Raw genomic sequence first — 21977 nt, forward strand, 5'->3', positions numbered from 1 at the left:
CACCGTGCGCGTTAACAGCTTGCAAGCTGGAATGCAGTGTGTCGCGTGATATAAAGAGAAAAAAAATATGACCGCAGTTTCCCGAGGGAACACTGGTTAGCATGCGGAGCATATATGTTGAACTGCGATAAATGTGGTTTGTTATTTGCGACATGCGAGTGTGTTATGAGTGAACACGAGTGAACACGCGCGAACGTTTGCTGCGAAAGACGATGTTTATTATTGAGACGCTTTGGGTAATTTGAGCAAGATGCCTTTATGGTCCGTAAAGAGAAGGGTGATTGGGTCTGGTTGCAGTGGTCGAAGGTCAAAATTTGCAAAGACGTGGTCGATGCACGTCCCGCGAACCGTGGTCGGAGGATGTTTGCCGTCGTGCGTTGCTCGTTCCAGCGAGTGCCGCGACTCCATGTAGTCGACCACCCAATCGTCCTTGATGACGTTGACGTTGAGGTCGCCAACTATCTCGAAGGGTCATCGTTGCGGTCATTGTTTCAGGTATTCTTCCACAACTTCGTCGACGTACTTCTCCAAGGCGGCACGCGATAGGTTGGGCACGAGGTACATCGTCATGACGTCGACTTCGCAGACGCTAGCGACGCTGTGCTCGCCGTTGCGCGTTGTTGAGCGCTGGGCCGCAGTTGGAGGTCTTCAACGGAGTCGACGTCGTCACGCTTGATGTAAATTCCCACGCCGCCCGCAGGTCGTTGGAACCCGTGCGTGCACGCGGCTGGAGCGTATCCCGCAATGTCGACGTCATTGGTGGCGTTCCACGTCTCGGTGAAGCAAAGCACGTCCACTTTGCGGAGTACGGGGTCTCGCACGGCGTCAACCGCGTGAGCGCCCAGTGACCTGGTATTGAGCAGTGGCAGGGTGAAGTGGGACTCGTGAGTCAACGTCTTCGAGCGACCGAAAGTATCGTTGGGTGAGGGTGTCCAGTCTGTGTTTCTGCAAAAGTTCAAACTCGTCGGCCATGTTCTTGTCGACGTTTTCGCACGCGTGATGAAAGTGGTGATCGCCGGCTTCGTTGGTGATGTACAGGATGTACAGGTTGTTGACGTCGGTCCAACGGCTAATGGCAACGTACACCAGCTTTTGCGGATGCGTCTTTGAGTATTCGTAGACGACTTTGGAGTAGGTTGCTCCCTGCGACTTGTGTACGGTAATGGCGCTGGCTGGCACGACCGGAAACTGGCACTGTTCGCAGGTCGCCGGCCTTGCAGTTGATGGCCAGCGTGAGAGTGTGTCGAGCGATGGGGATCCACGCGTTGTCAACGACGTATCTCTTGCGCGTGGCTTCTTGTACGGCTCGTTTGGAACGTGCGCGCGCGATTCTTCCAACGGTGGGTACTTCAAACTGCAGCCACGGGCAGTTGATGAAGACGTCGTTGCCGTCGAGGTGCTCGTAAAGTTTTAGCGTGCCGAGGGCACCGTTGACGAGCCCTTTCACCATGCTGATGTTGTGCGTGATCATGTACGGTTGGCCGTCCACCAGCCGTATCTCGTGGGGCAGGTTTCCAAATTCGGCGGTAGACATTTTGGTGACTTTGCGTCGAGCATTGTCGACCACGGCTTGAGTATTGCATCCCCGGAATGTGTCGTGAGCACATAAGCACGCGACGTATCCTCCCCGCTCTTGTTGGTGTTGATCAACAATGAACGCGTTGTAGTAGCGGACCTCCTCGTTTGAGTAGAAGATTCGGACTGCTGACGGCGCGAGTTCCATGGCTTTCTCGGCAGTCATGAAGCGACCGTCGATCAGACTCACGTCGTCTTCTTCCAGCGCTCTCCCATCGCCGATCTTGGTTAGTATTTATTTATTTATTTATTTAGAGTTACCTTAAAGACCCCAATGAGTGTAAAGCACGAATGAGGGGTGTTGAAGCACGAAAATTACACAACTGATCAACAAACACAAAAAAAAGGAAAACAAAAACTGCACGAGCGTATCACGAAAGGGTATCAAGCACGCTCTGATAATAAAAAGCATACAATGCCAACCAACGAAGCATAAAAAGCGTACAATGCCAACCAGCATTGTCCGAGAATGTTCTCGGAGCTGGGGATCTTGCACTCGGCGCCGACTTTTGCGTTCCGGATCGCGAGCTATTCTCAGCGCGGCCTTGCCCACGGACGAAGTGTCTTCGGAATTGCTTGCAATTCCACCAACACATTGGCTGACGCTATTGGAAGGGACGTCAGTAAGTGTGCTTGTGGATTCGTTAGCGTACATTTTCACCAGCAACATCGGACGTGGAACGACCACTCAAACCAACCGACGAAGGGCGGCACGCCTCGACACTCGGTTATTTATAGCGAGCGCAGGTCCCAGCCTGCCCATGCGCGCGTCAGCATACAGCTGGCGCACAGAAAACTAAAGACCGCGCGGAACGCGGAGGGGAAAAGCCAGCGCAGCGCGCGCTGTGTTGAGAGGAGGAAGGGATGCACAGATGGCTGGCGGAGGAGAAGGGGAGGCTGTGGAGGGCGACGGCGCATGTCTAGCCCCTAGTATAACATGCTCCGCGTGAAAAGAATGGCGGCATATCCATGGGGTGAATGACGGAGAGTAGGGCGAAGCATCCGTCCATCCATTTGTTCTTGCTTCCCTTTGTTCATGCATCCATCTGTGTGACCGTCCGTGCATCCATCCGCCCACCCGTCCGTGCGTCCGTCCCTGCATCCGTCCATGCATGTGTCTGTGTGACCGTTCGTCCATGTAGTAAACATTTCAAGTACCACCATCTCGCATCTTTTCAACATACATGCATCCGTCTGTGTGGCCGTCCATGCGTCCCTCCGCCCGTCCGTGCGAGCGTCCGTCCCTGCGTCCGTCCATGCATTTGTCTGTGTGTCTGTTCGTCCATCTAGTCAACACTTCAAGTACCACCATCTCATCCCTTTTCATCATATATGCATCCATTGGTGTGACCGTCCATGCTTCCATCCGCCCGTCCATGCGTGCGTCTGCTCGTGCGTCCGCATATCCATCCGAGAGTCCGTCCCTGCGTTCGTCCATGCATCCACCCCTGCGTCCGTTCATGCGTCTATCCGTCCGTGCAGCCATCCATGCGTCCGTCCATGCATCTGTCTATGAGTCCATTCGTCCATCTAGTCAACACTTCAGCTACCACCATCTCGCATCTTTTCATCATATACGACGCGTCCGTCTGTGTAACCGTCCATGCGTGCGTCTGTTCGTACTTCCGCACATCCATCCAAGCGTCAGTCCCTGCGTTCGTCCATACATCCACCCCTGCGTCCGTCTATGTGCCCATCCGTCCGTGCGGCCATCCATGCATCCGTACATGCACCTGTCTGTGTGTCCATTCGTCCATCTAGTCAACACTCTAAGTACCACCATCTCGCATCTTTTCATTATATATGCGTCCGTCTGTGTGACCGTCCATGCGTGCGTTTGTTCGTACGTCCGCACATCCATCCAAGCGTCCGTCCCTGCGTTCGTCCATGGATCCACCTCTGCGTCCGTCCATGTGTCCATCCGTCCGTGCAGTCATCCATTCATTCGTCCATGCATCTGTCTGTGTGTCCATTCGTCCATCTAGTCAACAGTGCAAGTACCACCATCTCGCAATTTTTCATCGTACATTCCGCATATAAAAGCACCGCCATCCAGCGGACATTCAAAGGACTAAACGAGAGATGGCACACGCACTCTTTCTTACGACTTGCGCTTCTTGTCTATTTCCCACCTTTAACCACCTCGAGTACATGGTATATACTAGTTCTCTGTATTTACGGCACCGCGGCCCAACGTTCGCTAAACCTTTCTAAAACCAAAAAGGTTACGCCCAACGAGTATAGCCTAGCAACCCTTTCTTGTCAGATAGTGCTCAATGTACATGCCAAAGCTGCTAATGGCACACGCACAGTTTCCTATGGCTTGCGCTTCGTGTCTACTTCCCACCTTTAACCACCCCGAGTTCATAGTATATACTAGTTCACTGTATTCATGGCACTGCGGCCCACCGCTCGCTAAACATTTCTAAAACCAAGGAGGTTACACCCAGCGATTATAGCGTAGAAGCCCTTTCTTGTCAGATAGTGCTCAATGTACGTGCCAATGGCTGCTAATTGGGAATGAGAGACAGGAGAATACGGCATTTAGTTAACGTGCATGCTGCGAATTTTTTATTGTTCAACAAGGCACAGGAGAAATCTGCCACGGGCACCACCTTGCAGGTCAAAGCGAAAGACTTGTTACGCACTACGACTACGACGAGGGACGAACGGGTGCCGCTTTAAGGAGCTTCGCCCCTAAAATTGGCAGATTCCACGTACAGTGTGAATCGATCATATGCGAAGCACGAATGAGAAAGGTTGATATGTCACTTTAAAACAACGTTACGAGGTGGAGGTAAATGATGCCGTACATGACTTGCGTGCCATGATTATCATGTTTGGATGCGTCGTTTACCTTCGTCATCTAATCACGTGTCGTGATACCAAATTTAGTATATGTGGAGCTAACGAAATGCCCGCGAGCACGCTATGAGCGTGGTATGTTGCCATGTTCTTACATGACACGCGTGTCGGATTATTATGTTTGCACCAGTCATATATTTCGTCATCCATTGACTTCACGTAACACCAAATTTAGTATATATGGAGCTAGAAAAAATAGCAGCATATCTACGAAGTGAATGATGCAGAGTGGGGCGAAGCATCCATACGTCCATTCGTTCTCACTTCCATCCGTCCATGCGTGCGTCTGTGTGGCCGCCCGTGCGTCCATCCACCCGTCGGTGCGTGCGTCTGTTCGTGCGTTCGCACGTTCATCAGTGCGTCCGTCCCTGCGTTCGTCCATGCATCTGCTCCTGCGTCCGTCCATGCATCCATCCGTCGGTGCAGCCATCCGTGAGTCTGTCAATGCATCTGTCTGTGTGTCCGTTCGTCCACCTATTCAACACTCCAAGTACTACCATATCGAATCTTTTCATCATGTATTCCTCATATAGAAGCACCGTCATCCAGCGGACATTCCAAGGACTGAACGGGAGGAGGCACACGCACAGTTTCTTACGCCTTGCGCTTCGTGTCTACTTCCCACCTTTAACCACCTCGAGTTCATGGTATATACTATTTCACTGTATTCATGGCACTGCGGCCCAGCGGTCGCTAAACCTTTCTAAAACTAAGGAGGTTACAGCCAGCGAGTATAACGTAGCAACCTTTTCTTGTCAGATAGTGCTCAATGCACATGCCATTGGCTGCTAAGGGGTAATGAGAGACAGGAGAATTGGGCTTTTAGATAACGCGCGCGCTGCAAGTTTTTTATTGTTCAAAGACGCACAGAAGAAATCTCCCACTGGCACCACCTTTGAGGTCAAAATCGAAGACTGGTTAGACACTACGACTACTACGACGGAGGAACAGGTGCCGCTTTAAGGAGCTTCGCCCCTAAAATGGCCGCGAGCGCATCACCAAAAGCCCAATATCCTCCAACGTAGCGTTGACGCGCGCGCACACTGGGCACAGTGACGCTACGTTAGCAAAATGCGAGCCCTCTATAGTCTGACGGCAGGCGTGACCGGCGCGACCAGTGTCCGTCGTCGCGGCCCGACGGAAACCGGTGTGAAACTCGACATGCTACATTTTGTGCCGATGCGTTACTCAAACAACACTGCGTCTCCCTTTTTTCGTGAAGGAGGGACGCCGGACGCACTGAAATTCGCATGCGCCAAAGCAACGAAGCGTGGCGCGCGCCTGCGAGTATATGGCAGGACCCTGATGAAAAAACGTCCGTAACAACCCTCGTGCGAAGAAATCTCACGGTGATAAAACATGATACAGAAATCTGTGATGTCGATCATGTTCTTGTTGAGTTAGTTCCGTCGCAGAAGAGTGGTGACAGTCTATTCATATTAAATGTCTATAGCAGCCCTAGACAAAAAACCATATTTAGGTCACTTTTAAGAAAAACGATCAGCATTACTAAAAGCAAGCACTGGCTATGGTAGGAGATTTCAACGCGTTGCACGCGGCATGGGGTTATGACAAAGAAATATTAAAGGTAGAAATCTCTTGATCGACGCCCAACAGGAAGGCCTTACCTTAATAACAGACCCCCTTTTCCCAACTAGGATTGAAAACAGCGTATCCAAAAACACGTCTCTTGACGTCACGTTTCCTAAGAATATCATCGAACCTTATTGGCTTAACACACAAAAGTAATATGGGCAGTGAGCACTATATAATTGAGACCACGTTTAAAGCAGGCCCACGTAAAAGAGGAGGCAAATAATTAAGGATGGTTGAATGGGATAGTATTAGAAAAATCAGAAAGAAGGAAGCATGCGATGTCATCGAAGACTTAGATGAATGGCTAGAAAACCTTAAGCAAAATATTCAAATGGCAACTACGACCATACCAAAAACAGAAGGACTAGAAAGCACAGACAGTAAGCTCCTACGTATGTGGGAGACAAAAATGTGCCGAGAAAAACGGTGCAAAACGCAAAAACACAACAAACGCCTTAGAAGGAGGATAGCCACCCTCAGTAAAGATATTGAGAAGTACGCGGAGCAACTGTGCAGACAACAGTGAGAGGAAAAATGTGATGCGATGAAAAAACAAAAAAGTTTCTCTAAAACATGGAACCTGTTAAGATGTCTGATAGACTTGGAAGCGAGCAAGACAGCACAACAACAAAACTTTATTAGACTTTTATATAAATACAAAGGTACGGAGGAAAAACTGATTGAAGAAATCAGACAGAGATACATTAGGGATACAACCAAAGAGCAATTAGGCTCTTACAGAGGTAAAGAAAATGATTCCTTAGACCGACCTATATTTGAGGCTGAGGTACGGTCGGAACTAATGAAATTGAGCACAACATCCGCCCCGGGCCCTGGTGAGATCACGAATAAATTTATATGACAAATATATTACAGCCCTCACCCAATATATGAACGCGTGTTGGGAAAATGGTGAGATACTCAATCAATGGGAAACGGCAACAATCGTAATGATTCCCAAGAAAGGCAAGAAATTAGATCTTGATAACCTTAGGCTTTTCCCTGACATCCTGCTTAGTAAAGTTATTAGAGCATATCATCCTCACTCGCCTGTCAAATTATATGGAAGACAATGAGCTCTTTCCCTATACGATGGTAGGCTTCAGGGCAAAACTATCCACACAAGACAATATGATTAAGATTAAACATCAAATAACTGATTCGGGTCTCAATACACACGACACAAAGGTCATAGTTGGCCTAGATCTTAAAAGGCATTCAATAATACATCACATAAAGCTATACTTGCCAATCTACAAGCGTTAGGGGTAGGAAAAAGAGTATATGATTATATAAAAGACTTTTTAACTGACCGAACTGCAAGAATAATACTAGGCGAAGCAGAATCCCAAGAGTTTAGTCTGGGCAGCAGAGGTACGCCGCAAGGCTCAGTCTCATGCCCCTTTCTTTTTAACGTGGCCATGATAGGTCTCCCTACCAGACTGAAGGAAATTCCTGGACTCCACCATAGCCTCTATGCAGGTGACATTACCATATGGGTAGCAGAAGGTAGTGACGGATACATTGAGAAAGCTTTACAAACCGCAGTGAATATTGTATAAGAATATGCCACCCATACAGGATTACAATGTTTATCAGAAAAATCGGAACTTCTTTTCTACAACCCGATATGTAGAGGTCGGAAAAGTATCAAGGAAAAGCCTAACCTTAAAGTCTTTGTTGGAAAAACGCCAAAACCTACGGTCGAAAGCATAAGAATTCTGAGACTCCGTATGAGCTCGTACGGGCATAACGGAGAGGCGATTAGGTTACTTGAAACCAGTGCGCAGAAAATTACGCGTCTACTTAAACGAATTGTAAAGCGTTGCTATGGTATGAAGGAAAATATGACAAGACTGGTACAGGCTTTTGTCATCAGTCGTATTGTATATGTAATTCCGTACCTCAGACTGCAATTGGCCGAGAGAAAAAGTATTGACAGAATCATTAGACGAGTTTTCAAACAGGCGATCGGACTTCCAATAACTACCCCTAATGAGAAGTTACTTCAATTAGGGCTTCTCAACACATCAAAAGAACTTATAGAACCTCAAAGAATCACACAATATGAAAGACTAACGCAGAGTAAAACAGGCAGAGCCATACCAGAGGAACTAGGTATAAACTACGCAAATCAATTTGGCGCCAAAAAGGATATCCCGTGTGAGATCGGGAAATGTTTAGTAATCATACCGATTCCAAAATAACATGCACCCCGACAATCACAAGACAAGGAGAGCTTAAGAGCGAGAAATATACATAACAACGTAAAAGATTTACCGGAAACAACATACGTGGACGCGGCCGAATACAAAGGAAATGACAACATGACTATAGCAGTAGTGGACTACAAAGGAAATCAAAAGGTCAGCGCCTCAGTAGGAACGAGCTTTGCAGAAGAGGCGGACGAAGCAGCTATTGCAATGGCATTGGCATCCGCCTCGATTTCACTAATTGTTAGCGACTCAGAGACGGCTGTGAGAAACTTTGCACGAGGGCGAATATCCAAAATAGCTTTAAAAATATTAGCTGGATGCAAAGAACAAAGGACAATAGATATAGTCCGGGCACCCACTCATTCCTCCTTAGCCGGCAATGAGCCTGCACACCGACAGCTCGAGGACTTGCAGACCGAGCCTCTGGATTGCCCTGGTCGAGCGGGGAGGACGATGAGAGATATGAGCAGATGACCACTGACAGAGATATTACGCAGTATTACAAGCTAAGCAGGAAAATTTATCCTCCCCCACACTCGTCATTGAACACAAAACAGGCGGTGGCGTGGTGCCTACTCCAGACCCATGCGTTTCCTAGTCCGGTAACAATGAACCACTGCGTGGCGGAACTTCATTTGGACAAGTGTAAATTTTGCCACAACAGGACGGACTTGAGCCACATTTTATGGGCATGCCCGCAGGCCCCCATGAGAGGCAAATTTCCAGACGGGAAAGGATGGGATGCCGCGCTCCTCAGCTCCGACTCTCAATTACAAGCCCGCTTAATACGGCAGGCCGAAGACACCGCCAGGGCCCATGGGATCATGGCCATCGTCTAGGTTTGGTTCTCCCTTCTCCTCCCGCACCTGAGAGGAGAGGAGGATCTTTCTGCTAAATAAATAAAGTTTGTTCATCATCAACGGGGGCACACAACACAGTAAAAATCTTTACACCCAGAAGGGTGTAAATGAGCTTGTCCCGTGGACGACACCCTAAGGGTGTTAATTCAGCACCTTCCAAAAAGGATGCTTTTTCATGCACCCTTAGAATAGGGTGTACATGTAAAAAAACTGTAGGGTGTTACAAAAACACCCTTAAGGAAGGGTGCCTTCTATGTCCATCACTTTTTTAGCACCCTCTGAGGAGGGTGCGAGAAGGGTGCACAAGGGTGTTGAGTGCCCATGGCAGAGGTGCCAGTATTCTTTTAGACTGCACTAATAGATATCAGCATGCACTGATTACACACTACTTGAAGAAAGTGGTCCTGATTATCAATGGTGCACCACCTGTCGAGCTCCATTCATTGCGTCTGGGCAAAAGTATAAACGCGTACTATCGTGTATGAACTTGTGCTAGATCTATATATACTTCACAGTATATGCATAATGCGCGTTACAGAAAATGAAGCCTTGCTGCCCTTGCATATTGCGTTTATTTAATAGGCAAATAAAACATAAACTTTTCTTCTGCCACACAACTTTTTCACAAGATATACGTTCACGTATACGTACACTACACATGCAACACCTCAAATGTTTATTATATTTATTCAGTTTCACTTCATTGACAATTATTTGCAACATACAATTACACTGGTTTCAGTTTAGTATACTGCTTCAAGTACATGGAGACTACAAATGAAATATACGCTAATATATCCCTATAATTCTTTCAAGTATCTACAATCCCAGTGGTTTCCAGTTTAATACTCCTTCATGTACACAATCGGTTAATAGGAATGAAATACAGGCAAATATATACTTATGATTCTTTCAAATATATCTAATCACCAAGATTTCACTATATACACCTTCATGTACACAATCATTCCCAAGAAGTGATGCACACAAAAATATATATGGATAGTGTTTTCAAATGTATACAATCACAGTGGATTAAGCTTTGTATTCCTGAATGTATAACAATTGGTTATGAGAAATGATGTACATGCAAACATATACGGGTTTTCGCACATATAACTTTAGCGAATACTTAAGAAACCAATACAATAATCAGAAACACAATAAGCTAAAAACGAACACAAAACTGAGTCAAAACACACAAAAAACAAAAGAGGTAATGCATAATTATGGCTAATGACACAGCTGGGTCACTTTATGCCAAATGTCTCAGCCATTTTGGCAACCATCTCAAATGTATTCGAAAAACTCGTGCTGCATTGAAAATAGTGAACTTCTGGAATATTTAGGAGAAAAAATATATTTGGTCACGTGGCTGCCCTCTGAACTTCCTGGAATGCCGTCTAGGTGTTGTATGTGAAAAATTTTATTTTAAAAGCACCGCTCCTTCTTTCCATACGAAACTCGGTCTACGTGTTACGTAACAAGAGCTTAATTTGGGAGAGTTGGTTCATCGTGGTTGTGTGCTAGTCACAGCGCGACAACTTTAGGAACAGACAGAAAGGACCGGAAAGAGCACCGACAGTCAACTGAATTTAATGAATGTGCTACGAGCGCTTTTATACGGAGTACAAGAACCGTGTTCATGCGCGACGACACGTGTGAGCACTACAAAATAATCTTAACTGTGAAAAGAATACTCCCTCTCGGAAAGGATAAGTGAACGTGTAGTGATGCACTGATCATTGGTTTACCTGATAAAAAATACTTCTACAAATGTTGTTAAATTGGCATTAAGTAAACCTATTCTCGTGACGAATGGGGCAAGATTGACTATTCCTGTTGCTGTTTAGTACACACACTTTTGAAAGCTTGCAAGGGGTGGAAAACAACACGCTAATATCATATCTGCTGGCTATTTTTTTAATTGTGAGACACATGATGTGGTATAACATGCAAAGGTTTTGGTCATTGTTTTTTGTTGGTCCTGTCTTCTTTAACTTTACTTTCTGCAGGAGGGTTTTGCAAACGGGTGTGATGATTCTGTTGGGATACCCAGCATCTTTTAGTCTTTTAATCTGGTTTAGACCTGACCTCACCCTTGTGCCATCATGACTTCTGAAGGGTGGCCTGAGTACATGTGGTATCAATTCCTCTTTCTACTAATTTTGAATGCCCACTATGAAAAGGCAGAACATTCTTAGCACTCCTGGGCTGATAGCACCAGCCAATACCCCAACAGCATCATCACACTTGTTTGCGAAACCCTCCTGCAGAAAGTAAAGTTAAAGGAAACAGGACCAAAAGAAAAAGAGAATGACCAATCACCTCTGCATGTCACACGGTCCTACGTACATAAGGTGTCTCACAATTTTAGGAAAAGAGCCAGCAGATATGACATTGTTGTTTTCCACCCCTTGCAAGCTTTCAAAAGTGCATGTACTTACAGCAACAGGAATAGTCAATCTTGCACCATTCGTCACTAGAATAGGTTTACTGAATGCCAATCTAATGTGTATAAGATGCCGCTAACATGTGGAAAAGTAAACATAGCACAAACTGGGCAATGCTTCAATGATCAAGCAAGACAGGATGCTTTAAATGTTAAGAAGGGCTATAGTAGTCTCATGGCCGGGCACCGTAAAGAATGTAAGTGTAGTCCTAGGTTTCATAAAACACGGTTTTTGAAAAAAAAAAGCAAGCAGAAAAATGAGAGATTTTAGAACTCTTTATCAGGAAGGCCAAGGATCAATGCATCAGTACACCTTCACTTATCTTTTCCAAAAAAGAGTATTCTTTTCTCGGTTAAAATTATTTTGTCGTGGTCACACATGTGTTGTTGCAGATGAGCCCTGGTCTTGTGCTCAGTATAAAAACGCTCGTAGCACCTTCAATAAAATTCAGTTGACAGCGCTCTTTCCTGTCCTTTTTGCGATAAGATTTTTATAACAGAAAAAAGTTCATTTTCTTACAATTTAGGTATAATGATGAGTTTTCATTGTATCACAACAAGGAGCAAATTGCATCTCAATACGGACAAAAATCACAATTTTGTTAAATTCGTGATATTTTATCGTATATTTCAGCAGCTTGAGAGGTATAAAGATATTTTTTCCTCAAAATATACCTTCTGTGGAGTAAGTATTCACTGCTCAGATATTTATACAAAGTACAATATTGCAATAAAAAATGCAAATATAACACATTTTGGCTTTATTCTTGGAAGCGAATGTGGCAAAAAAAATTGCACTATTATTATTGAGCTTCAAATACCTTACAGAAGCACATTTACTTAACAGGTAGACCGAATTTGCTTTAGAAAAAATAAGCGGTAGTTTTAAAACAAAATTTTCCACAAACAGCACACAGACGGCATTATGCCAGGAAGTTATAAGCCAGCCACATGAACAAAACTTTTTTTCTCGCTGAAATATTCTAGCAGTTCACTGTTTTCAATGCAGTAAGTCAGCACTTTTTTTTTCAAATACAATTCAAATGGTCGCCAAAGTGGCTGGGACGTTTGGCATGGAATGGTCCAGCTATGTTTAAGCAAAATAACTTACACAAATAACAATGTTTGTTCATCTACCATGACCACACTAGAAAAAGTTGTTCAGGCATTGTGACACTAAAATTTTCAGCGTCGTACTGCCTGAACAACTTCTTTGATAAACTCCAAACTCACGCCGAGAAAAAGCCGCTCAATCACGGTGGATGTTAAAGGCCTTGCGGCCGTAGACAATGTTGAAAATAAAAAAAATCAACTCATCAGTGCTGTCACTCCTTCTTCGTCATTACTGACACGGAAGATTTTTCGGTTATCCATGTGGAGGTTCAGGAAGTAGGCTTGCTCTAGGCTGGGGCCGGGGGGTAGACTACGCAGGACGTCAGCGGCACCCTCTCATCCTGTAATAAGAGCAAATATGACTTCTCATAAAAGGATGTTCGTGCTGTTCTGGCAGCACCATATATAAAGAATGTGTAGTGTGTATCCTTCGAAATGGCGTGTAATTGACATTACACTGAACTCGAAGCATACAACCCATACATTCCAATAATTTCGTATGATAAAGATAAGAGTTTTCCAGCATACAGCAAATTCCCGAAATGAGGTGAAGTGTAAAGGCTGGTGCACACCGGCGACTAGTCGCGGTCGCGCGACCATTTGCGACTGGTCGCAAGCAGTCGCGAACGGTCGCAAGCGGTCGCAAAGCGACTGTTTGGGCCAGTCGCTTCCTGACCGATTTTTTGGTCGCGCGACTGCAGTTGCAAAACAGTTTAACCAATCAGCGAAGACCAGAAGTGACGTCAGCCTTTGTTTACATCCGGTCTCCTCGTATGTTATTTTTTTTCTCGTTGCACTTGCCTACTGCCGTGAGGTACGAACGACACGTACGTTCCTCCATGGATTCTTCCTCGCATCAGGCGAATGCCACCACGGCCAGCTTTGGGTACTCGGCCGAGCTCCTCATCGACGCGACTAAAATGTACCCATATCTGTATGACAAGCGGCACCCTTCTTTTAAAGATCGGACAAAGAAGGACCGGGCTTGGGCAGATCGAAGCATGTTCGGCATGTCGAGTAAGTACCGAGATTTTTTGTTTGAGTAGCTATATAAGCAAAAACAGGTGTGTACTGCATGGCTGGCGTTGCCAACGAATGAACAATGAAAATATTGGTATTTGTACTGCAAGGTTACATGGTTAGTTTGCATGAGATGTATTGACTGTGATGTATGCGAGCGCAGTTGTGTGCATGTTTGTTCTCGCGACTTCCCGAGTTTAACATCGAAATCGACGTGACAGAACATTGTATAGCTGATAATAAAGCTCAGACGTTCGAAATACTGCTCGCAGTTGCCAACTCACTTGCGCATGCTCCTTGCTGTGTTTGTACGTCATCGTCTGGCCAAGGGAATGTGTGCTTTTGTGAACGTGCGGCATTTGCAATGCATAATATCTAGTGCGCGGTGAGGGAGGGGGTTTACGCTTTAATTTTGCCTATGCATTGCAGTTGTGCTGCTTTAAAAAAGAATGCAAAGTAGCTTCTGCTTTGAGCGCATTTTGTGCACTCCACAGAGGAGCGTGTAATTAAAACAGAAAAAAACATGTTTAGCAGCACTCTCAAATGTCCGGATTTGGGAGTCAGACATACTGTTGATGCCAAATGACATGCAATCGTAAAAAAAAAAGATATGGTAGTGTTCTAGTGGCTGGGCGAACACTGAAGGAAAGCACAGATGGGGGAATTTATTCCTCTGTAATGTGGCCCAAATCTAATCCTCATTTCTTCACAACTGTTCCTTTCCTCTCCTGTGTTTTTGTCTATTGGTGCCTTTATATTTTATTCCCCGAGGTTATATCTCTCCGCTTTCAACTGTGCCTCGTTTTTGTTTGTTTTCTTTGTTCCTATATTTTAAAGTCAATTTTTCATGTCTGATTCTATGTGTTGGTATGTTTTCATGTTTTGGTTCCTTTATTTTCTTATATTTTCCTTCCTCTCGCTCTCTCTATGTTACACTTTGAGTCATATACTATGTTTGTTGCATTTCTTTCTCTCGAAAATTGTCATCTTGCTCTAGTTAGTTTCATTCTTCTTTTCAAGTTATTTAACATGTTTGCTTTTGTTTGACAACAATCGCTCCCGCTGTACACGACAGTTGCGCTTGGCCGATACCAATGGTATATACTCACCTGTGGAGTTTTGCGCAATGCAGTAATGCTTAGAAAGCTTCACTGTGAAGGTGATAAAGACATCATGTGCTGGTTCATGAAATAGACTTTTTGCAAGTGAACTTCAATTTCCGACAGTATAAACAGCCTCTTTGTTACAATAGCTTGGCAGACATGCTTACCTTCAAGAAACAGTGTACATAACTCTTTGCGCAACTAATCATTGCGTCAGCTGTGATGTCGTGCACATGTAGGTGGACGGTCCAAAACACTAGGTGGGTAGCATTTCTGGAACCCTCGGCTGCAGGGTTCCCTCAATCATGTAGTGGTTTTGCAATGTTTAAGCCCCTACCAATAGTTAAGTTTAGATGGCATGCGATTCATTTTGTTGCCCAATATTCAGATTTCTAGGGTGCTGCAGCCGAAATGATCTGGGCAAAGAAAATAAAGCGATACAGTATGCACAATACATTCTTACAGCAAGGGTTTTGTTTTCAGGTGTCCTTGTTGAGAAACGATTTAAGAACCTGCGTGATATCTTCAAAAGGAAACAACACGACATACGTGAAAAAACGAAGAAGTGGAGCCGGAGCAGCCGACATTCCAACAATAAAATGGCCCCATTTTGAGGCCATGCTTGAATTAATGGAAGGAGAGTCTGAGCCTGTGGCGTAAGTTCAATATTAGCTGACTATTGAGTACTAAACAAAAAAAAGTTGATTTAACTCACATGACTGTTATACATACACATAGATACTCACATATCAATACACATAAGTACACTGCACATAAACATAGAAGTCCCAAGAGGTAATTCACAGTGGGCATGCATGTGATCATGAACATGATGGCAATGGGCTGTTTCGATGTCGAATAACTGTGGCTACAGCTACGAAGAATAACTCAGTGCATCATTCTTTCTGGATACTGTGCAACATGAGTGCCATTGACCAAAGGTAATGAATAGTGCTTACCGTCCATTGAACAGAAAATGAAATGTTTTGGTTAGCATAGCACAATGCATCAGCACAACGCAAAAAATATAGCATACCGTACAAGTGGCACGTGGACAGCTTCACAAAACAGAATATTGAAGACAGAACAGTAAGAATGAGAGAATTGAGTGTACTTCTGTGTCATTCTCGGCTCTCATTTACCAAAAGAAGGAAGGCTTAATACAAAATCTAAAAATCTAAAGAGATCGCTTATTGCATGTGTCATGAGGCTGTTCATAGACAAGCATTGCACATATTCATTACAAGAATGCAGCATAAGTACTTATATTGTAGCAAAACAGTGAAAATGCTCTAAAAATGCACACAATAGCACTGACAGAATCACATATTGCATGTTCTCTTGCAGCAGCCACATCACAGCAGAAGAGGCTAACGAGAGGTGAGCATGCACAAAAATTTTCGGTACCATGTGCATGCACTTGAAGCTGTACACGCATGGACTTGAACCTAGAAACATTATTTTTTATTACTAGGTGATTGTACTTTGCAAAATTATCAAAAATACAAGCGTGCTTGAAAGGTGGTGTTCAGGTCGTTAGCTTGCCCAAACCACTGCATTTTTTTCAATACATTCAGCACTCAACACTGAACAGAAGCACACCGGAATACATGAGGGCACAGGCATTGTTTATGTGAGAATGTGGTTATTTTACAACGTCAAATATTTCTGAAAAAGCAAAGTATTCATCAGCGACAGGCTGCAATTACTTTTACTTCATCTCCGTGACAATATCTCTTGTTCTCATTTAGATGTGCAGCCTACATAGCATTTTATTGACATAATAGGCACAATAAACTTCTGTATGCACACCTTCCATACAGCAGTGCTCAATCAAGAGGTAACGCAAGTGTAAAATAAACCTCGTAATGAGTAAAATTATAATGGCATTTTAACTCCCAAAGAATGCCTAAAACTGTTCATGTACTAGCGGCATCATCAAATACATAGAAAGAAATTTTCATCACTGCAGATCACCGCCTCGGCCAAGACATGCAGCGGAACCGAAACGTTCCCCTGATACGGCTGAGGAGACTTGTGTCGACACCTGCAGCAATGAGTAAAACCTTTATGAATCCACCTAAGTAATGATAAATGAAGGGCATGCATAGATAGCGAATCTATTAAATCTTAAAAGCATGTTTTGTAACCTTCTTCATGTTCTAGCACATTTGGAGAATGTGCCTAATGTTTTCACACCAGATTCTGCTACATGCAATTGCAACACTTTATAAGTTGTATAATAATACTGCCTCCTTCTGCGGTGATGCTTCAGCAACCACCTCAAGAGAGCAGCCACCATCAAAACGGTGTGTAAACAAAAGAATTATTTTAGGTACTCCTGGCAAGAGATCACAACCACAACTTTTCGAAAAGGATCTCTTTCTGTACATTTATGCAATATGTATAATTCACTGCAGGTCACGCTCGTCAAGACGACAACGAACCTGCGAGGGCGCTAGGTGAGATATACTGCTAACTCTTAGAGGATAAACTTGCAGATTTTTTTCTAACAATCCTGCGCATGCTACAAAATACAAAACTTTATAAGGTTAACGCTCGGTCAAATTGGTACACAGACATAGTAACAAAAAAGAGTGTGAGAACGACAAGGTAGAAACAGAAGAAACAGGACAGAGCACTGACTTTAAACTAATGTTTTTATTGTGGGCACATTTATACTAAGGCAGACAGAATCCATGTAACTACCGTAATATTTAGACGTTAATATCAGAACATCAGCACCCTGTCCCAAAACACGAGTGTCCGTTTCAAAGATCAAAAGCCCATTTATTTCTCACAGAGAAGTAGACGCCCTATTGACACATTTATCTTTTAAGTGTGCTATTTAATTTGCTTCAGTTGCTCTATATTTTTTTCTTTCTTAGTGCCGAAAATCACAAACATTAGCTGAAAGTCAGTGCTCTGTCTTGTTTCTTCTGTTTCTACTTTGTCGTTCTCACACTGTTTTTTTTTGCTAAATGGTGCTTTATGAAGTAACAATGCAACCTTAAAGCATTTGCATGAATCGCAATTCACACTTGCTTTGCAGCAATGCAGGAGAGGGCACAAGCCATGAAGCTGTGGCGCAAGCGTGCATGGAGCACCTTGAACACATCAGAGCGAACAAGGGGGTCATCAAAAAAGATAACATTGGTTTCTTCGCTCTACGTACCGATGCACGCCTCAGAGAGCTACCAGTGCACATTGCACAAGATGTAATGCATGCAGTAGAACTTATGCTGTATGAAGCAGAGGCAAAATTGCGTCAGAGCAGTGAAGCAAATTGAAGTGTTTATATATATAAAGTCAATGACACCCACCTTTTTTTATCTTGTGTTCACTTTTCTAGTCCTAACTTAAAGGGGTCATGACTGGTCACTCAACAATTGACGGTTGTCAGCAAAAAACAAAACTACAGAGTAAAATGTGCTAGTACACGTATGAAAAGGGGCCTTAGGAGATTATTTTAGTCAAAAATATGCCGTAGAAGTGCTCGGCTCCTAAAACTCAACCTACCACAAGTGACTGCCATTTTGTCATGGCGTGCGAGACGTCACAAGCCGAAGGAGCAATGGCAAATGGTATACGCATTGCACATTCACAGGACCCATTTTGACATCCGAAATTATTTTCTGCAAGTACCAGCGCTACATTGCTGACACAGTAGCCATGTTTCGACCCCTGGAAGTCATTTAGCTTTAGTGGAGAGTTCAACAATGCGAAAAAATTTGATTGCAAACGCAGTTGATGACAAAACATGACCGTCTGCCAGAATGCACACTGTGCAGCAGCTTGTCGAGCAAGCGGTTCGTGATGTCATGGATAGTGAGTGCGTCAGTATTGCCCAACTGTCAGGTGACTAGCTCGTTTATAAAAATATGCGATTAAAAATTAGCAGCTTGACCAAATCGCTCGAATTTTACCAGCTTGTATGTGAACATACAAGAATCAGCTCATACAACACACATTATGGTTGAAAATTGGGTGTCATGACCCCTTTAAGGCAACTTATTTGTGTGATAATTGTAGCGATAACCGTGCAATAACTCAAATATTTTAACATGAATTATTTATTCTTGTGTTTTCATGGTTATATTTGGACATGACAGTTTTCCCTGTAATGTATCTGTTGTGTCACGGGTGATCTTTTTCTTGTTTGTTTAGCTTAAGAAGATGATATGTACATAAAATTCTGTAAGCAATAAAATGCATTTACAACCCACCTTCACCTTGTACGCCTCAAGTGCTGTTCACCACTTTGTCCTGCCAAGGCACCTGACCGTCTGTGACGAAGTAGTGCGCCAATTTATCTCGCACTTCCTTGGCATACCTACAACGCATAAGTGCCATGTGAAACTTCTGTCGGCACAGCCATGATGGAAGACACACACTGTAAAAGGAGCATGCTGAGCTTGAAAATCTCACACATAGTTGCATTTCAGTGTCGTAGTCATGACGCTACATTGCCAAAGTGTTCCTCATTTTTATGTGTTAATGAGCGCTACCTCTGCTGTCTATTTTCTATGACATCACAGCTTCTGATAAAATGTATATTTGCTGACTAACTTTAGAAATTTCGATATGTCAAGTTTCATGGCAGCCAAGGTCAGTAACTGCTCGCATTTGGACAAAACCATTGTACACTTTTGAGAGAACGATTGCCCTGTACAGTTAAACCAAATTAGGGCTGGTGCACACCGGCGACTAGGAGCGGTCGCGCAACCATTTGCGACTGGTCGCGAACGGTCGCACTGCTTGTGCACTCTGCAAGCTGTCGTATATGCAGTGAATATTTCTGTGCCTACACATTTTAGTGAATCATAAGCATGCATCAACCTTTTCATGGAAGAGCGTACGTGCTCATATCACTCAGGTTGAAAAAGGGCAACCTAAACGTACCTGTAGCAATTTCCTTAGCATGGATTTCTGAAAAGCTGTAAATTCAAGGAGAACCTATTACGCAAAACGTACATCACTCAAGTCTATTGTTCAAATTGCTTTCACACAATGTGCTACCGTCCACAATACGCCACTGCGCTACTGTCCACAGTGTATTGGGTCACTGTCATTTTAACAGAACATACGTATAATTGTAGCAAGGTGCAGGGGTTAAACGCTGCCTATGTTTGTGAGAAATTTCGCATGTGTACTTGTGCAAACACACACCGTCGTGCATGCAGATACATAAAGGGTGGTTGGTTGAACCTCCTCCCTCCCCGATGCTGAAAAATATTTTTGGCATGAATACTCTTTGAGTGCCTCGAACAGCACATCAATTTGTCCTAACAATTTGTGCATAACTGTACTCGCAAAGCTTAGGATTGTGTTTCACTTATTTTATAACATCATTAATAATTGCGTTCTATATAGTACCTGTGCATCAGGATAACAGAAAACGGGAACTGACCGGTCCACAATGTAATGTCATTGTGTAGCGCAGAATCCCATTTTCTGGGATTTTACAAGCGGAAACCACGCAATAAGCCACAACAGATGGTTTTGAAATATTCACCACCTGAGATTCTTAACGTACGTGCGCAACAAACGCGCCAACTTAAGTGCATTTCGCCTCCACCTAAAGGCGATCGATGCGGCTGTAATCAAACCCGTCACCTACGCGTAAACTGCCGGCCGCAGTAACGACTGCATCATCGAGCCCACATACGTCATAAATGCAATTCGTTCTATCCGCCCAAGCAAAACTTCCTTACAAGCGAAGCGCAGCCGCAAGCCACAGCATATTAATCTTCAAACCACACGCTCTTACCTAACGGTCATGGCCAGGCAGTCGTGCGCCGAAATTGTAGGCCGGTGGTTTGTGTCCTGCTTGGATATTGCGGGGCGCAGCAGTTCGAGCACAGTATCGAACGTTCGTGGCGGCATCCGCATGAAGCTAACCACCAAAAATAGAATGAGATAACATGTTATGCACCATCTTATAAGCACGTAAAACAACCATAAACTTACTCTCGGACATACTCCTCGTCGTGCGAGCGCAAGTCGGGAAGCAGACGCCCTGTGTGGACAGCCACTTCTCGCGAGCGAAGGGACGGTCTCACCCACCACCGCCTTGCTTGCTTTGAAGGCTTTTGTGCTGCCAGCGCTGACACGTTGGCTGAGAACATCAGCACCGCCACAACCTCTTCTTCATCACTCGACTCGAAGTCTATGATGCTGCCGGGAGAACGCACACACACAGCCGTCAAAAACAAACGCATCGCGCTCAGCGGGCTCCGTATCTGATCAGCTGATCGTCGCCGGTCGCCCAAGTTCTCGTTGATAACGAGATCTGTACGTGACTCTCCGGGTTTGCGACTTCCGGTCGCTCGCATGCAGCCTTGCCGGTGTGGACGTCGCTCGCAATTTGGTCGCCAGTCGCAAATGGTCGCGTGACCGCGGCTAGTCGCTGGTGTGCACCAACCTTAAGACTACAGCTCAAAAATGGCACTTACGAAAGCCTGAACTCACCTAAGAATCAAATTCCTTCTAGGGTAGTGAGCCAGTGTGAAAAACAATTCCTAAAGTACAACGTTCAGAACATGTAACATTAATCAAAATGCACAAGAAACTTACCTCTTCATGTACAAACAGTGAAGACATCTCTGCTTTCTCGTTTACATGAGAACAAATGATCTTGGGCGTGGCACTAGGGAAGAGGTCTGCAAAAAAAAGTAAAAGATTTACTGACTTTAATCACACCTCTAACAATCTGAGGAATTGTTACAAGTCACCAATCAGTGCAATTCTGACTGCCTCTATAAGGGCATCAAAAATGAACAATTTTCTCGTTCTTTCTACTCTCACAAGACGCTCCGTCAATGGAATCTAATCCAAATTTGACGCTGTGCTTCCTATTTGCCTGCTTTCTAGACGTAGGGCTGCGAACATGTGTTTTGTGCACCTAATCTAGCACAGAAATTCGTCATCTATAATTCAATCATCTTAATTCATTGTAATTTGATAAAAGATGTGATAGCTCGTCCAGTTTTTAAAGAGTTGCGGGCCTGCAATAGGCACTGCCTTGCACGTATGAAAGTACTTCTTTTTAAAAAAAATTCAAAGCTTGCTTTCAGAAAAAGCGTCTGGCATATTTCGACAACCAAGCCCATCCTCTGATGGCAATCAGGGGCACGCTATTAGCGATTATTGATTACGGGATTTAAAAACGTAACCC

At 44.4% G+C, this 21977-nt stretch overlaps 1 protein-coding gene and 1 long non-coding RNA gene across 4 annotated transcripts; one reads left to right on the forward strand and one right to left on the reverse strand.

Annotated features, from left to right (window-relative positions):
* Positions 1–13479: 13479 nt before the first annotated feature.
* On the forward strand, positions 13480–19026 carry LOC119178789 (uncharacterized). 2 transcript variants are annotated; one of them, XR_012885327.1, is made up of 4 exons: positions 15345–15456; positions 16148–16180; positions 16773–17109; positions 17853–19026. It is a non-coding gene; the product is annotated as an uncharacterized LOC119178789 (long non-coding RNA). The 2 variants fall into 2 exon arrangements; XR_012885336.1 differs by lacking the exons at positions 16773–17109; positions 17853–19026 and adding an exon at positions 13480–13694 and having other exon boundaries at positions 15284–15456; positions 16148–16395.
* On the reverse strand, positions 16424–21222 carry LOC142768420 (uncharacterized). Of its 2 annotated transcripts, none has more exons than XM_075870415.1 (3): positions 20771–21222; positions 20571–20696; positions 16424–16847 (listed from the first exon to the last, which is right to left on the reverse strand). In XM_075870415.1, the coding sequence occupies exons 1-3, from the start codon at positions 21133–21135 to the stop codon at positions 16739–16741; spliced, it is 600 nt and encodes a 199-aa protein (XP_075726530.1). In that variant the 5' UTR covers positions 21136–21222; the 3' UTR covers positions 16424–16738. The 2 variants fall into 2 exon arrangements, with proteins under 2 accessions (XP_075726530.1, XP_075726571.1); XM_075870456.1 differs by lacking the exon at positions 16424–16847 and adding an exon at positions 19028–19133.
* Between the last annotated feature and the right edge of the window lie 755 nt (positions 21223–21977).

This window comes from Rhipicephalus microplus, chromosome 1, assembly GCF_043290135.1.
Source record: "Rhipicephalus microplus isolate Deutch F79 chromosome 1, USDA_Rmic, whole genome shotgun sequence".
Lineage (NCBI taxonomy): Eukaryota > Metazoa > Arthropoda > Arachnida > Ixodida > Ixodidae > Rhipicephalus > Rhipicephalus microplus.

What these genes read in the sequence shown, in the direction of transcription:
- LOC142768420 (XM_075870415.1), bottom strand. Translation starts at nt 21,135, where the DNA reads ATGCGAGCGACCGGAAGTCGCAAACCCGGAGAGTCACGTACAGATCTC. An exon ending in GACGAGGAGTATGTCCGAGA is followed by an intron (nt 20,697 to 20,770) that starts GTAAGTTTATGG and finishes TTTGGTGGTTAG; the next exon opens with CTTCATGCGGATGCCGCCAC. An exon ending in TGCCTGGCCATGACCGTTAG is followed by an intron (nt 16,848 to 20,570) that starts GTAAGAGCGTGT and finishes TCATTGCTGCAG; the next exon opens with GTGTCGACACAAGTCTCCTC.